This window comes from Bufo bufo, chromosome 3 (genome assembly GCF_905171765.1).
Source record: "Bufo bufo chromosome 3, aBufBuf1.1, whole genome shotgun sequence".
NCBI classification, from domain to species: Eukaryota; Metazoa; Chordata; class Amphibia; order Anura; family Bufonidae; genus Bufo; species Bufo bufo.
The window spans coordinates 244,175,109-244,191,061 of record NC_053391.1 but is presented as its reverse complement, the minus strand read 5'-3'; the positions used below and the strand labels follow the sequence as shown (position 1 = coordinate 244,191,061).

The window sequence follows — 15,953 nt, the reverse complement described above, 5'->3', positions numbered from 1 at the left end:
TGTTGGTCATTCTGCCTTCTTACCCCTGTATAATAGGTGCTGCAAGAGACCTATTATCTGGCTATACAAGAAGTTTGAATAGACATGGCCATATCAGACTACGGACAATTCGTTTTTAGAACTTCAGTATGGCTTATATATTGATAGGAACTTCTGCTTCCATCATTTTCCACTCACTGATTTAATGGTGCAAGTAAGAGGAAACAAGAAAACAAAAAGATCTCAGCAATATGTTGAATTTATGCAAAACAACCACATGTGTTCTTCTATTGTTCATGGCAGGCCTTCCCCCATGCAGACTTCTAGATGATGTCTGTGCGCATTTAAATGGGGCACTGTCATCTTGTTTCAAATAATGCCACACCTCGCAAAAAATACCAGTCGCTCTTTTTTTGTTAAGCAGTGTCTAAGATCTATCAATAACTATGTACAAGATGAACGCTACGAATGTAGTCCAATTGCCACCACAATATTGGGCTGCTGCTACTTCTCCAGGGTCCCAAATTTGGATATGTAATTTCGCCTCATTATGGATCCTGGAAATAAAAATCAAGAGCAGTATCATTATTCTTAGCAGTCAATACCTTTCTACACCTACATGTAACCTCACTAATATGCCTAGGGGCGGTAATCTAACTCCATCCTAGCTGGGGGGTATTTGTAAACCACACAAAAACAAAATAAAAACAAAAATAAAAACATGGCTTCTTAGTGTAACTATAATTCTTTCAAACACATTCCCCCATTTGGTACCATACTACACTGGTACCATACTAACTAGAACATGACCAATCTGGTGAACAACTTTGAAGTTTAGTGCCTACCCAAGAAGTAGGTCTGTATATAAAAATAAAAATAAATACAACAACTTGTTAATTTAAAAATATTAACAAGGAAAACAAATGCAAAGGTAGAAAATAAAAAAATCACATATAAAAAAATAAAACATTCTGCTGGCCCTTAACACATCACTCACAAACAGACACATACTAACACCATCTCCCAACTCAACTTTTGTTCTAGTGTGTGAAAAAAGACATCTTCCTGTGAGGTCCATTGAAAGAGCAAATGCTATTTACGCCTAAAACACAAAAAGTCATGGGGGGGAGACAAAAAAATATACATTCACATCACAAAGGTACAGTATACATGATTGTTTTAACCAACAAATGCCTGACTGTTATTTAATTGTTTGCAAACAATTACTAATTATTGAGCTCATGATACCACGTGGTGACTATGAAGACCTTTTTAAATTGATCTAACTAATGCTTAACTAAATGTAGTCAGTACCACTCCACCTAAAACCTGTGAACAAAGCAAAAACATTAGTCTTAAGCCAGCTTGACTAAGCTGCCTTTAGTGGCTCCTGAAAAAGAAACACAAAGACAATTATTACACACAATTATTATTACAGTCAAATCCTTATTCTCTAAGCCTTGTCCTGTTATCTGTACTGCTAGAATATAAGTCCCATATTCTTCCTAAACTAAGCAGGCATTGCTCACAAAGTTTGCCATATTTTTAATGAAAAATGGTAATGCTATTTGGGACCAACTGCATACCAGCCAAAATGGAAGATTAGCCCAGGGTGCAAACATTGGTATGCTCGTCCCCCATGGCTGTTGGCTATTCGGATGGTGGGGGCCATTGTTATCTGTAATCTCCTTCTTTTGCCCCTCAGCATTTCCTGACTCCCCAAGGCTGTTATCCATTACATCAGGCTCCTGTGGTATGCTTTCCTTGTCCTGGGTGGATATACCTTTGACATCCATTATCAGGCTGAAAATATCGGGGGTTCTACAAAATCTCTGAATGTGCCCTGGTCTGTGACATTTGTAACACCTGATGAATTTCTTCCTTCTTGTACCTCTGCTCACTACTGATATATCTGCATCTGATCTATAACCATCACTGGATTCTTCACACCAGTCTCTAAGTATATTGATAAAGCTCTGGTATGAATTGGCATTTCTGAGGGCAATCCTATTAGGATGGTTCACATAACATATATTGGCCATTGAGTATATGAAGCCTGAATCATCAGCAGACATATCAGGACAGTTATACACACTTTTGTACAGTGAAAGATATTGGTTACAGAACAATATAGGGTCATCTCCTCTTCTAAATCTCATTCTTTGTAACGCATTTATCCCTCTATCATCACGACTCTTTAACACACGCTGCAGTTCTTTCATCCTTCCCTCTGCATCTAAGTTGTCATTCTCATATGCAGATACCTGGGCTGCTAGAGGTGCTGGTACCCAAGCCCTTAGAAGAGAGCATGCATCTTTATCAGTCAAAGTGTATTTCTGTACAATAGCCTCAAATTTATTAGACAGGCACACGGGTGACTCCAGTGTATTAAACTCACCCAGAATCTGGCACAATGTAAGTTTTTCATTAATTGTGAGTACACTAGTGCCCTCCCCTAAATATCCAGGAGCATTTGCTAATGCCACCTCATTGGATGTATTCACATCAGTGACAATACAGATATTGGCTGATGGACACTTTTTCTTCCGTTCATTGAGGGATAATATCCATTGCTCCTTTCTAAGTAGCTGTGAGTTTGCATCTTCCAATTTCCTCTCCAAAGACATTACCAATTCCTCCATATGAGATAATTTTAGTTGCAATGAACCAACAAGTCTACTCTTCATATCAAATTTTGCATTGCATTGCTCCAATTGTTCTTGCAGCTCACAATTTCTTTTGGATAAATTGCACACAGTAGCCCTCAAGTCATCCATTTCAACACTGGAGGCAGTTGCAATACTACTAAGATTATCTCCAATTTTCTCTAACTGCTCTCCAAGATGACTCCTTTCTGCACTCCATTGCTCCCCCATTTGCTCAGAAATTTCTGTGATTCTGAGCAATACCGCAATTTCGTTAGCCAATTTCTGTTTGTTACCTTTCTTTGTAAGTGGTCTACTCTGCAGCTTGTCATTATGTTGCTGACACTGAGACAACAACGCATTAACTTGACTCTTAAGAGGTTCATCTGCACATGAATGATATTTGGCAGAGGCATATTTCTTAACATAACTATAGGCCAGTTCCATTTCACCAATGTACACTCAACACAAGATACAACTATTAAAATAAAAGCTATTGTACTGCCAATACACACTCACAAGTGAACAAGACAAAGAACCAAACTTTTCAGTGTTCCCACAATGTCTTTACATACATGCACACACTTAGTCTGAACTCATGTCAAGATTCCAAACAAGCACAAATTGTTCCTCTACAGAGAATCCACACTTTCCTCTGCTTTAACGCTCATTAACATACAGCATTCAATACTTTATCCACTATTACAACTCCACATACACTCAAGGACAACAAACAATTAGAACTTTTGCATATCCAATGAATAACTCACCACACTTTCAATCCTTCTACGAAGTCCAAGATCCAGCTGACTTCACCATGGAATCTGTGCAAAAGGTCTGGTCTGTTCTTTCAGCAATTTGAATTAGAGCAATTCCGTCTTATAGGTTCTATGTGGATTTAGGAATTTCCACACTCTTTCTGGGGTGCCAAATGTAGAATGTGCTCTGCTTTACGGGTGCCTTAAATTACTGAAGAACAACTGTATCTTAAGTCAGTGTTGGATTTATTTACAAATAGGGATATACCTACATTCTAAATATAATTAAGGGAATGGGAGAGGGGGTTGGAGGGGGTCAGGATCCTTGAGCTAGCTACACCATTCTCTCACTCAGTCACACATGCAATGGGCTTTTCTCTGTACTCAGAACACTCCTCTCCAGCAGGTATCACATTCTTAATTGTAGAGTCCAGGAAGACTTGTCTTGTCCCAGAGCTCACCAAGGTCACCATTGCTCCTATTTGTGAGCTAGGTTAGTGCAGGTAATTATACAGGAAGAAAGTTATATCATATACCCCTGCCACCATCCCAGCATGTATGTCCTTGCTGACACAGGTGTGGGCAGTAAATACCAGCAGGGGGTCGGGCTTTCCCCAGGATGTGACAGTCCTGGCAGATCTTCCTTTCATCAGTGTCCTGCCCCAAGAACCCTTTGATGGTCCTCATTTGCATATCCAGCAGACCCGGGCCTATTCAGTTCAAGATATCAAGGAACATCTTTGCATCAAAGCTGTATCATAGATGTCAATTTTATCGGTTCCAACAGCTGGTTTTAGTTGCAGCATATACATCCAGACAGAATACAGTCTCTTGATATTTGGAGGAATTCTGTTGATCCACTGTTAATGGGTTTGGCTAGGTTCTGACTCAGGCTGTGGTTCTGTAGTACTCTTTTCAGGTATGCTTAGTCCTATCATTTCTGTATCTTCCAAGCCCTTGAACAGGTAGCTAATCTGTCTTCTATAATTTATGGTGAGGCTGCCTGTAGCTAGATTGTCCTCCACCATGTGCAAAGGTGCCCATTAAGCCTTAGGTAGTGGCTGTTATCACCGATGACTGCTTGGATTTCTTCCAGGGACGCAACTCTATCCTTGTCACGGAACCATGAACCAGACGTACAACAAGAGATAAGTGAAAATAGAAGGCTTTATTGAAAATAAAGCTGTAAAGCAAAAGTCCAAACGGATGGTGAAACCGAGCAGAGTCTTTGCGAAGCCAGAGGTCAGGAACCAGAAGGGTAGTCAGACGAAGCCAGGATCAGGAACCAGCAGGGTAGTCAGACGAAGCCAGGATCAGGAACCAGCAGGGTAGTCAGACGGAGCCAGGATCAGGAACCAGCAGGGTAGTCAGACGAAGCCAGGATCAGGAACCAGAAGCAGCAGCAGTCTTAGAAGCATGTGAACACAAGAGGACCAAGCAAGGAACTGAAGCCACAGACCTCCTATATATATGAGCTAGGCATCCAGCTCCTCCCAGGGGAAGGAGGAGCCGCAGGGTGGAAGGCTACAAGAAACCCAGAAACCAAGATGGCCGCCAGCACATGTCAAACGAAGGAGAGCAGCAAGCAGGTAAGACCATGACAGTACCTCCCCCTCAAGGGCCCCTCCTCCGCGGAGCACAAAACGGTTTCTGAGGGAAGCGTGCGTGGAAGGCTCGGAGCAAGGCAGGAGCATGGACATCTGCGGAGGGAACCCAGGAACGCTCCTCTGGACCATAACCACGCCAATGGACCAAAAACTGCAACCGACCGCGGACCAGGCGTGAGTCCAGGATATTGCTCACCTCATATTCCTCACGATTGCCCACTTGGACCGGACGAGGCCGAGGAACCGAGGAAGTGAAACGATTACACACCAGAGGCTTCAACAGGGAGACATGAAACACGTTGGAGATCCGCATGCCAGGAGGAAGCGCAAGGGCATAGGCTACCGGGTTTACCCTGCGAAGCACTCGGAAGGGACCAACAAAGCGAGGCGCCAGCTTGGGAGTGGGCACTCGAAGGTTGAGGTTGCGGGTGGACAACCATACACGGTCTCCGACCTGGTAGGAAGGAGCAGGCGCTCGTCTGCGATCAGCCTGGAGTCTCTGGCGCTGCGCAGAGACCTCAAGGGACTTCTGGATCTGTACCCAAGAAGCACGTAGGACGGAAAGGTGATCCTCCACAGCCGGAATATCCTGGGGAGAGAATACCTCCGGTAACACGGCAGGTTGGAACCCATAATTGGCCATGAAGGGAGATGTCCCAGAGGAAGAGTTCACCGCCGTGTTCCTGGCAAACTCAGCCCAAGGCAGGAGGTCAACCCAATTGTCTTGGTGATCGGAGACATAGCAACGAAGGAATTGCTCCAAGGCCTGATTGGATCGTTCTGCGGCCCCATTCATTGGACTGAGGGTGGTAGGCCGAGGAGAAGGAGAGATGAATCCCCAACTGGGAGCAAAAGGCGCGCCAGAACCTGGACACAAACTGACTCCCCCGATCCGACACAATCTCCTTAGGCAAACCGTGCAACCGGAAGACCTCCCTGGCAAAAATCGTGGCCAACTCTTGTGCAGAGGGTAACTTCTTGAGAGGAACACAGTGGCACATTTTGGAAAACCGATCCACAATCATGAGAATGACCGTATGGCCTCGGGATGCAGGGAGGTCCACAATGAAATCCATCCCCAGGTGTGACCATGGGCGCTCCCCGGTGGCTATGGGTTGCAGAAGGCCCAACGGAAGGTGCCGAGGGGACTTACTCTGGGCACAAACGGAGCATGCCGCTACATATGCGGCGATGTCGGAACGTAGGGAAGGCCACCAGAACAGACGTGAAACAGCCCAGGACAGCTGATTCTTTCCAGGATGCCCCGCGGTCTTGGAGTTATGGTAGGTTCGCAACAACCGAGTGCGCAACTCCTCAGGCACAAAACATCTGCCGTTGGGTCTCCCAGAGGGAGCACCAGATTGAGCCGCCAAAATCTGCTCACCCAGGGGAGAGGTCAGGCTGGTGCGAATGGCGGCCAGGATCTGATTCGGAGGTATGACCGAAGTCGGAATCGACTCCTCCCTGGACAGCTCGGAGTACTGCCGTGATAAGGCATCCGCCCTGATGTTCTTGGAACCGGGTAGGTAGGAGACCACGTAATTAAAACGTGACAAGAACAGAGCCCATCTGGCCTGACGTGGTGTCAATCTCTTGGCCTCAGAAAGGTAGGTCAGATTCTTGTGGTCCGTCAGCATGAGAACCGGAACCACCGAACCCTCGAGCAAGTGCCTCCATTCTTTAAGGGCCTGCACGATGGCCAATAACTCCCTGTCACCAATCTGATAGTTGCACTCCGCGGAAGACAGTTTCCGGGAGTAAAACCCACAAGGAAGCAGAGGACCCTCTGGTGTTCTACGCTGAGACAGAAGGGCCCCTACTCCCGTCTCAGACGCGTCCACCTCGAGGACAAAGGGCAACCCAGGGTTGGGATGCGACAGAATCGGAGCCGACACAAAGGCGGACTTTAGGGCCTCAAAAGCTCGGATGGCCTCGAGCGGCCAGACCTGGGAATTACTGCCCTTCCTGGTCAGATCCGTGAGAGGCTTGGCCAGCATGGAAAAGTCCCTGATGAACTTCCGATAATAATTGGCGAAGCCCAAAAAGCGCTGCAGGGAACGAAGACCACTGGGCTGGGGCCACTGTAAGACAGCCGAAACCTTCTCAGGATCCATGGAGAACCCCTCAGCGGAAATGATGTAACCTAAGAAGGTTACCTGGGATCGGTGAAATTCGCATTTCTCAAGCTTACCGAACAGCTTGTTCTCTCGTAACCGTTGCAACACTCGTCTGACATCCAGAATGTGGGCCTCCATGGATTCAGAATATACCAAGATGTCATCCAAATAGACTACCACACACTGCTGCAACAGGTCACGGAAAACATCGTTGATGAATTCCTGAAAGACTGCGGGCGCATTGCACAACCCAAAGGGCATAACCAAGGATTCGTAATGACCGGTCCTGGTGTTAAACGCGGTCTTCCACTCATCGCCCGCCTTGATCCTTACCAGGTTATATGCCGCCCTCAGGTCGAGTTTGGTAAAGACCGTGGCCCCTTTAAGGCGATCGAACAGCTCGGAAATCAAGGGTATCGGGTAAGCGTTCTTGATCGTGATGCGATTGAGACCCCTGTAATCGATGCAAGGCCTCAACTCACCGCCCTTCTTTTTCACAAAGAAAAATCCAGCCCCTGCCGGGGACGAAGATTTGCGAATGTGTCCACGTGAAAGCGCCTCCCTCACGTACTCCTCCATGGCCTCATTCTCCGCTACCGACAGTGGATAGACTTTGCCACGAGGAGGAACGGCACCAGATTGTAACTCTATGGCACAATCGTATGGGCGGTGCGGAGGTAGGGCAACCGCGCGCACCTTATCGAATACCTCCCGGTACTCCTCGTATTCAGGAGGCAACAGAGAGTCCGAGGAAGTACACAGCAACTTGACAGACCCATGGATGCAACTAGCCCCACACTGCGGTGACCACGAGAGGATCTCGACCGATCTCCAATCGAAAGTCGGATTATGCTTCTGGAGCCAGGGGTACCCCAAGACCACCGAGTAGTGTGGAGACGAAATAACCTGGAGGCAGACCGACTCTCTGTGAACGGCACCAATGGCTATCCCCACTGGAAGGGTCTCATGAGTCACGTGTGGCGGCAGAAGGGGTCTGCCGTCTATCGCCTCAAGAGCCAGTGGGGAACCTCGAGCCTGCAGAGGAATAGAATTGGCGGCAGCGAACACACTATCAATGAACAAACCACCAGCACCAGAGTCCACCAACGCCTGGGTCGTCACCGAGCCCCCGACCCAGGAGAGGACAACAGTGATCAGTGGTTTGTCAACACGGGAAACCGGGGACGAGGAGACTCCACCCAAGATCTGCCCCCGACAGGATCTCAGGGTACGAGCGTTTCCCGGACGGTTCGGACATGCCAACCAAAAATGCCCACCGAGACCACAGTACATGCATCGGCCCTCGCGTCTCCGGAGTGCCCTCTCCCCCTCGGACAGGCGAGCAAACCCCAGCTGCATGGGTTCACCCCCAGACAAGTCATCCCCAGGAGGCGTGGGAGGAGAGGGAGGCACGGGTGGGACAGCAAACGTAGGCACCAATCTGTTAGAAGACCTCCGCAGGTTCTCCTTAAAGGAAGGTCTCTCCCTGAGTCTGGTGTCAATCAAAATCAGGAAAGAAATAAGAGACTCGAGCTCAACTGGTAGGTCCTTAGCTGCAACCTCATCCTTCAAGGCATCCGAGAGACCATGAGAGAAAGCAGCGACCAGAGCCTCATTATTCCAGCCCACCTCTGCTGCCAGGGTACGAAACTCAATGGTTTATTCAGCTACGGATCGTGAACCCTGTCTGATGGACATAAGGAGCTTCGCAGCAGAGGCAGCACGAGCCGGCACATTCGAATACCTTCCGAAGAGAAGCAACAAAACCGGAAAACTCGGCAACCACCGGATTGTTGTTCTCCCATAAAGGGCTGGCCCAGGCCAAGGCCTTGTCCGAGAGCAGCGAGATCAAGAAGCCCACCTTTGATCTCTCAGTAGGAAAGGCATGTGGCAGCAAATCGAAATAAATGCCCACCTGGTTAAGGAAACCTCGGCACTGAGTTGGCTCTCCCCCAAAGCGCTGTGGAAGAGGGGCAGAACCGGTCATACCCCGAAACACCGCAGGCGCAACAACAGATGTCGGGGTAGACTCTGGCGCAACAACCGGAGCGGCAGTAGGAGCGAGCCCAGGAGCGACAACCGACCCATCGGCAACGGGAGCGAAATGAGCCGTGCGTTCAAGCAGGGTTTGCAACGCCACAGCGAACCGACCCAACAGGTGATCCTGCTGATCAAGTCTGGCAACCAGCGTGGGTAGCGAGGATGGCCCTGTACCGTCAGAATTCATGGCTTGGTCCTAATGTCACGGAACCATGAACCAGACGTACAACAAGAGATAAGTGAAAATAGAAGGCTTTATTGAAAATAAAGCTGTAAAGCAAAAGTCCAAACGGATGGTGAAACCGAGCAGAGTCTTTGCGAAGCCAGAGGTCAGGAACCAGAAGGGTAGTCAGACGAAGCCAGGATCAGGAACCAGCAGGGTAGTCAGACGGAGCCAGGATCAGGAACCAGCAGGGTAGTCAGACGAAGCCAGGATCAGGAACCAGAAGCAGCAGCAGTCTTAGAAGCATGTGAACACAAGAGGACCAAGCAAGGAACTGAAGCCACAGACCTCCTATATATATGAGCTAGGCATCCAGCTCCTCCCAGGGGAAGGAGGAGCCGCAGGGTGGAAGGCTACAAGAAACCCAGAAACCAAGATGGCCGCCAGCACATGTCAAACGAAGGAGAGCAGCAAGCAGGTAAGACCATGACAATCCTCTGGTTGTAGGATGAAAGGAACTAAGAGGATCACAGGAGGAAAACGCTCTCCTGCTCCTCATACCTTGGCACTACTACATTGCTGCTTCTGACTTCACTCACTACTCTGTGATGTGTAGTCTTAGCTTAACAACTCACTCTATTCTCTCTCTCTTTCTCACTCACTCCCACACTAGGCCTGACTAGAGTATTTATATAGACTAAGTGCTATGCCCATCTAGTGGTGGGATGTATAAAATACACCTAACCAGCCTATGAACAGGAATACAACAGGTGTAGAAATGCAAAATGACATGCAATACAGCAATGACAATGGAACAATATATTTGCAGTTCCCACGTGTCCTGAGTGGGACGCTGCATACCCCCATGGTAAAAGATAAGTCGCCCTCGACCATTGGTATCTGAAGCTGTGGATCTCTAAGCCGTTTTCCTGTAATACACCAAATACACACCACCAAATATGCAAATATTGATATAGATATTGCAATGCATTATCATGACTCTTCGATAACCTCCTGGAAATAAAGGGTTATGCACAAAAATACATTCTAGGCAAATATATTATATATACACAAATTTTTCTTGGTTGATGCTTTACGGCCAAAAATGGTAATTAAGTAGTGATCTCACATAAGAGCAGTAAAGTCCTTGATACGTTTTTAAAGACAAAGTCCATACCTAAATTGGGGTATAAAACATGTATAAAAACTTTTTTTAAAGAGCAAAAATTTTTGTAAAAAGGATGAACACACAAAAGTCTTTCTGGGTAGTGTACTTTAAACGTTTCATCAACATAATCCATTGATAACCTGAAAATGGGGTAAAAAGGGGTTAAATAGCACAAAACACACAAATAAAGTGCAACTTTTTTCTGGATTCAAGTGGAGTCCATGATGGAGTCCTTGCTAATAAAACACAGAGAGGGGCTCAAAAACAAACACAAGAAGAGAAGTCCTCTCAAAACAAAGGCAGCTCCTGCTCCATATAATTGCTTGGCATACGACCTACTTAATTGTAGGGATCTGGACTGGACGACAGATCTGTGGGGATTGGACTTCCAGAATCCCATGAATCAGGGGACAATCCCTCTGGTTTTCCCTCCATTATCCGCTGCTTAGGAGTGGATGGCAAGTTCAACTTCTCTTTCAACTCATCAAAAATAGGAGATCGCTCTTTTTCAATGCTGTAATCCAGCCCAATTGCAGGGTCAGTCCTGGTTACAGGTTCTGATTCCCCTGAAGGATTTCTCATTAATGATGGACTCGCTGGTTCACCTCTGTAAATTGGAATGTTGAAATCCTGATGCTGTTGTACAGCCAGCTATTGGAACAAAACTGCACAGTCCTCCGCAGATGCACTTAGGCCTTTTGGCTCTGGCCTTTTTCTCCTAACATGTTCCCTCTGGGATTTGGGTTCACTTGCCAGGTCTTTAGTAACGATGGCAGGTTGCCAGAGTATGTTAGTGCCTTCAAATCCAGTGCCATACTGATTTTGGGTGCTAGGCGGCACATATTTTGCAGCAGGCCGCACGGGGTTGGTAGAAAGTTCCTGTTCAAGATCTTCCTCAGACTCAGAGTCTTTAGCAAGCTCCTGGGTCTCCGTGGGCTGTCCTGGTCGACGCACCGCAGTAGCATATGGTCCACGTGTGCTTTCTGCAGGGGTGAACTCGACCGTCTCATTGACGTACAGGCTATAAAGCCAACTAGGGAGCTCCTTCCTCTTTAAAGACCGGCGATTAACGTAATAGTCTCTGTCTGTTTCCATATCTCGGATAAACCTGAATCCTCGCTGCTTACAGAAGCTAAGAACTCGGCCCAATCTCTGTACCGGATCTGGGAAGTCTTTTACGGGATCCTCCAGCAACTTGCGGGTCAGACCCTCATTGTACCTTTTACAGTCGTGTTTGCGCGGGAGTCGAGCCGACTTGATTTCCGCCGACAACTTGGCCCAAAGTACTGCCTGCTCAGTAGTAGGCCACGCTATGGTGGGAAAATCTGCAGCCAGACCGGACCTTTCGGCACATTTATGAGGCCGGTTTCGTGGCATCGCAGCGACGTGCTGACCTGTACTGTAATCAGCCGATTCAGCAGGGCGACCCACACTGCGCTCCCTCCAGTGGCGAGCCCATAGGTCTTGGACACGAACCTGTAGCTCAGGAGTAATGGGCATAGGGGTCCACGTCGGTGCGGTGACAAGGTCTCGTTCGGATCCTGTCTCTGTTGCAGGGCTCACCCGCTTTTCCGCCATGCTGCTTTGGCAGTACACTTCTCTCTCTAGGAAGCAATCAGTGTCTCTCTTTTTAACGTGCGTACGCACGTCACGCTCTTCCTGAATGCTGGGCCCGCCTCCTAGGTCTGTATGAATGACAGGGGTGACGCAACCATTATCCACCGTACAAGGGGCGGTCCCTGAGAGTGGGGCGTCCGGAGCAACAATGGTCAGTACTCCAATTGGGTCTGGTGGTTGGGTGACACGCGATAATTGAGCAGTATCTTGTGCATTAGGATATTCATGAGTGGCTGCATTTTTGTCACAACATCCAACAGGTGGGCACATCGATATTCCACACATAGTTCCACCCATTTTATTTTATGGCAGAACTTTTTATAAAACAGAGGAGGCGGCGATACGTTTGCATATAGGTTCGGCCTCCCAGAATTGACACAAAAAAGGTAGGACGGGCTGGCCGGACAATTTTGCATAAATAGGCGGCACTAGGTTTTCCCGCTCTTCAGGGGGTGTTTTAGTAACACACAAATATCAGATTTTCTCACTTTTGACACTGCGATTTTTACGCTAAAGACTGGTATATCACTTCCATGTAACTTCCAAACACTTTAATCAACTCTGTGGCCCAATACAGCACGCAATAAGTAAAAGTCTCTCAATGGAGCAAAGGGGCTTATTCTCATGTGACAGTCTTTCAAATAAGGTGCAGGGGTTAATATCCTGTTCGTGACGCCAAAATTTAGGATGTGGCGTGCCAGAACCGCAGGGGCGACACGTGAGGTGCACGGTGGGCCGATGAGGGGTCAGTAATAAAACAGTTCATCGGTTTACTCATGATTAGCAGAAAGCCTCCCTGGGCCGGCAGCACAGTGATGAGGAAGACAGCACAAAATCCTCTGGGGCACACTCTGTGGTAGGGAAGCACCAGCCTAGATGGAGGTTGAAGTGCCCTTGATGATGGCGGTGTGCTTGTGGCGGCTGGGTCCCTTGGTGGTATTTGTCGTGACACCAGTACCGTTTATGGTGGTACAACCAGTTGTAGTGGTGGTATTGATGAATGAGGTAGACAGTGGTATGATGCAACTCACAACTTTTACTGTAACTGGTTTTAGTTGCAGCATATACATCCAGACAGAATACAGTCTCTTGATATTTGGAGGGATTCTGTTGATCCACTGTTAATAGGTTTGGCTAGGTTCTGACTCAGGCTGTGGTTCTGTAGTACTCTTTTCAGGTATGCTTAGTCCTATCATTTCTGTATCTTCCAAGCCCTTGAACAGGTAGCTATTCTGTCTTCTATAATTTATGGTGAGGCTGCCTGTAGCTAGATTGTCCTCCACCATGTGCAAAGGTGCCCATTAAGCCTTAGGTAGTGGCTGTTATCACCGATGACTCTCTGCTTGGATTTCTTCCAGGGACGCAACTCTATCCTCTGGTTGTAGGATGAAAGGAACTAAGAGGATCACAGGAGGAAAACGCTCTCCTGCTCCTCATACCTTGGCACTATTACATTGCTGGTTCTGACTTCACTCACTACTCTGTGATGTGTAGCCTTAGCTTAACAACTCACTCTATTTTCTCTCTCTTTCTCACTTACTCCCACACTAGGCCTGACTAGAGTATTTATATAGACTAAGTGCTATTGCCATCTAGTGGTGGGATGTATAAAATACACCTAACCAGCCTATGAACAGGGATACAACAGGTGTAGAATGATAGGGGCAAGGCCGAAATTGGCGCTTGCCCCTCATGGTGTCATTGAGACACATTTGTATGGTTTGGCCATGTTTTCTCCCCCCCCCCCCTTTCTCTTTTCTCTCCCTGTTTTTCTCCTCAGGTTAAGCTGGCAACTGGACGGCAGGTGATTGACTCAGGAAGGTTACTGTCCGGTTGCTGGGCTTAGGCTATTTTTAGCTCGAATCAAGGATTGGCCTGGAGGTTCTGTGGCGGGAACTGGACCACTATTTAAGGTCGGTCACTCACCTGGGTCTTGGCTGTCGGAATCTTCAATCAAGAAGGAAGCATCCCGTGTGAGAAGACATCGTAGCGGTGACGGCGGCAGCGGTGGCAAAAGAGCTGAAGTTTCCTTGAAGATTCCAGTGGCAGCGGCGGAGCAGTGCTTCAGGAAGCGGCTGGAGCGACGGGTCAAGAGCGGCATTGGGCTGTGTGAAGCTGTGGTCGGCGTTTCTAGTTGGCTGCCTGCGGGGAGAACAGAAGCCACCAGCGTTAGAAGTTTCCTCCCCTTCTTCTTCAATTAAAGTGACCGGCGCTGCAGCATGGAGTTTGGCCCGCTCGATGCGCTCCTCAGCCAGATTCACAAAAGAGCTCTCACCTGCGGCGGCGAGGAATGGCTGCGCAGGTGTCTGGCTGAGGTAGCGCCGGTGTCTTCAATGAGCGGACCTGCTGCGCTGGTGGAGAAGGAGGAAGGCAGCGGAGGTCACATGATCAGGGGAGAAGAACCGGTAACCAGTAGAAGCAGGGGACAGCTGAGCAGTGTGCCCTCCTTTTGTCCTGTGCCGGAGCCAGCGCCACCTGGTGGCTCCAGTGAGGTAGTGCTGCCTCCTTTCAGGAAGTCCAGGTAGAGGATTAGTGATGTGGAGCCCCACAGTAGAAGAAGCAGTTCCCGTCAAGACACTGTGGTTTCTCCCTGCACTACAGCTGTATCTTCTATCCCTGGAGGGTCCACGAATGCTGGTGTTCCCGTGCGGTCTTCAAGCCGGAAGAAGAGGCCCAGGATCACCTACTTCCCGTCCAGGAGTCAAGAAGCGGCTGGGCATCAGCGGTCTCCTCCCAGTTCGGCGGTCTCGCAGCCTGGTTCTGAGGAGATAGCTAGGCAGCCTGCTGAAGATACCATGGATCCAAGTTTTGGTGAGATCAATGATAGGCAGGTTACTCTGCCTGATTGTTTTCCTGTTAATGATAACCAAGGTTTTTCCTTTTTACAGGGTTTAGCCAGGGTCTTTTCTGATCTGGCTCAAGGCGTAGCTGCTAGTTCTGGCACTGCCTGTCCGTCACCTGCTGCGGCCTGGACTGACCATCCTGCATCTGTTGCTGTGAATGCTTCTGGTGCGGGGGGACCATTGCTGGCCAATGCAGCTGGTGTGACGGCGTCATGTTTAAAGGAGGCAATGTCATGTGAATTGTCTCCACTGGGTTTTCATCTGCCTAATGCTGTGAAAGAGAAAATTTGGAGGAGGGAGTATATTGATTTATTATCATTGCTCCCTTCTTCCAGAGAGATTATTAAGTCAGAAAAAAGGGCGGATGAAAAATCAGAGGAGGACAGAAAAAGGACAGCACCAAAGTCCTTTAACAATTGGCTGCAAGCCTTTTGTATTTATTCATCGATTTTAGGATCTAAGTATCCGCAATTATGCAGTGGATTGTTTCAGCATATTAATATCATTTTAGAGGCCTACCGTAATTTCGGAGGTTTCTCATGGTTTCATTATGACGAAACATTTCGTCAAAAATTAGCTGTCCACCCAGGTTTGCAGTGGGGTAGTAAAGATGTAGGTTTATGGCTGTCTTTGATGCTTCCTCAGAGATCTGTGGGACTTCCAACGCAGCAGAACACCAGTCAGAATGTTTTGGGGAAGGGCCTATGTTTTGCCTTCAACGAGTCATCTTGTAAATGGTTAAATTCCTGTAAATATAGGCATGAGTGCTCGGTTTGTTTGGGCCCGCACCCGATGTTTCGTTGTTTTAAAAGGGTTTCAGGGGCCCAGCATACCGTTGTTAGTCGAGAATTTCAGAAAAGCTTGGACATCGGTGAAGTTGCAAAACATGGTTCCTTGGTTAAACATATATCCAAACCAGGAGAAGGCGGAGCTAATTAACAAGGGTTTTAGTGATGGTTTTTTCGTTCCACAGTTTAAAGGCCCAGGGTGTGTTTGGTTGGAAAATTTGAGTTCAG

The 15,953-nt window shown here is 47.8% G+C and overlaps 1 protein-coding gene across 1 annotated transcript; it reads right to left on the bottom strand.

Moving 5' to 3' along the window:
- Positions 1-1,334: 1,334 nt before the first annotated feature.
- On the bottom strand, positions 1,335-3,071 carry LOC120993719 (posterior protein-like). Its single transcript, XM_040422191.1, has 2 exons — positions 1,763-3,071; positions 1,335-1,369 (listed from the first exon to the last, which is right to left on the bottom strand). The coding sequence occupies exons 1-2, from the start codon at positions 3,069-3,071 to the stop codon at positions 1,335-1,337; spliced, it is 1,344 nt and encodes a 447-aa protein (XP_040278125.1).
- Positions 3,072-15,953: the final 12,882 nt, after the last annotated feature.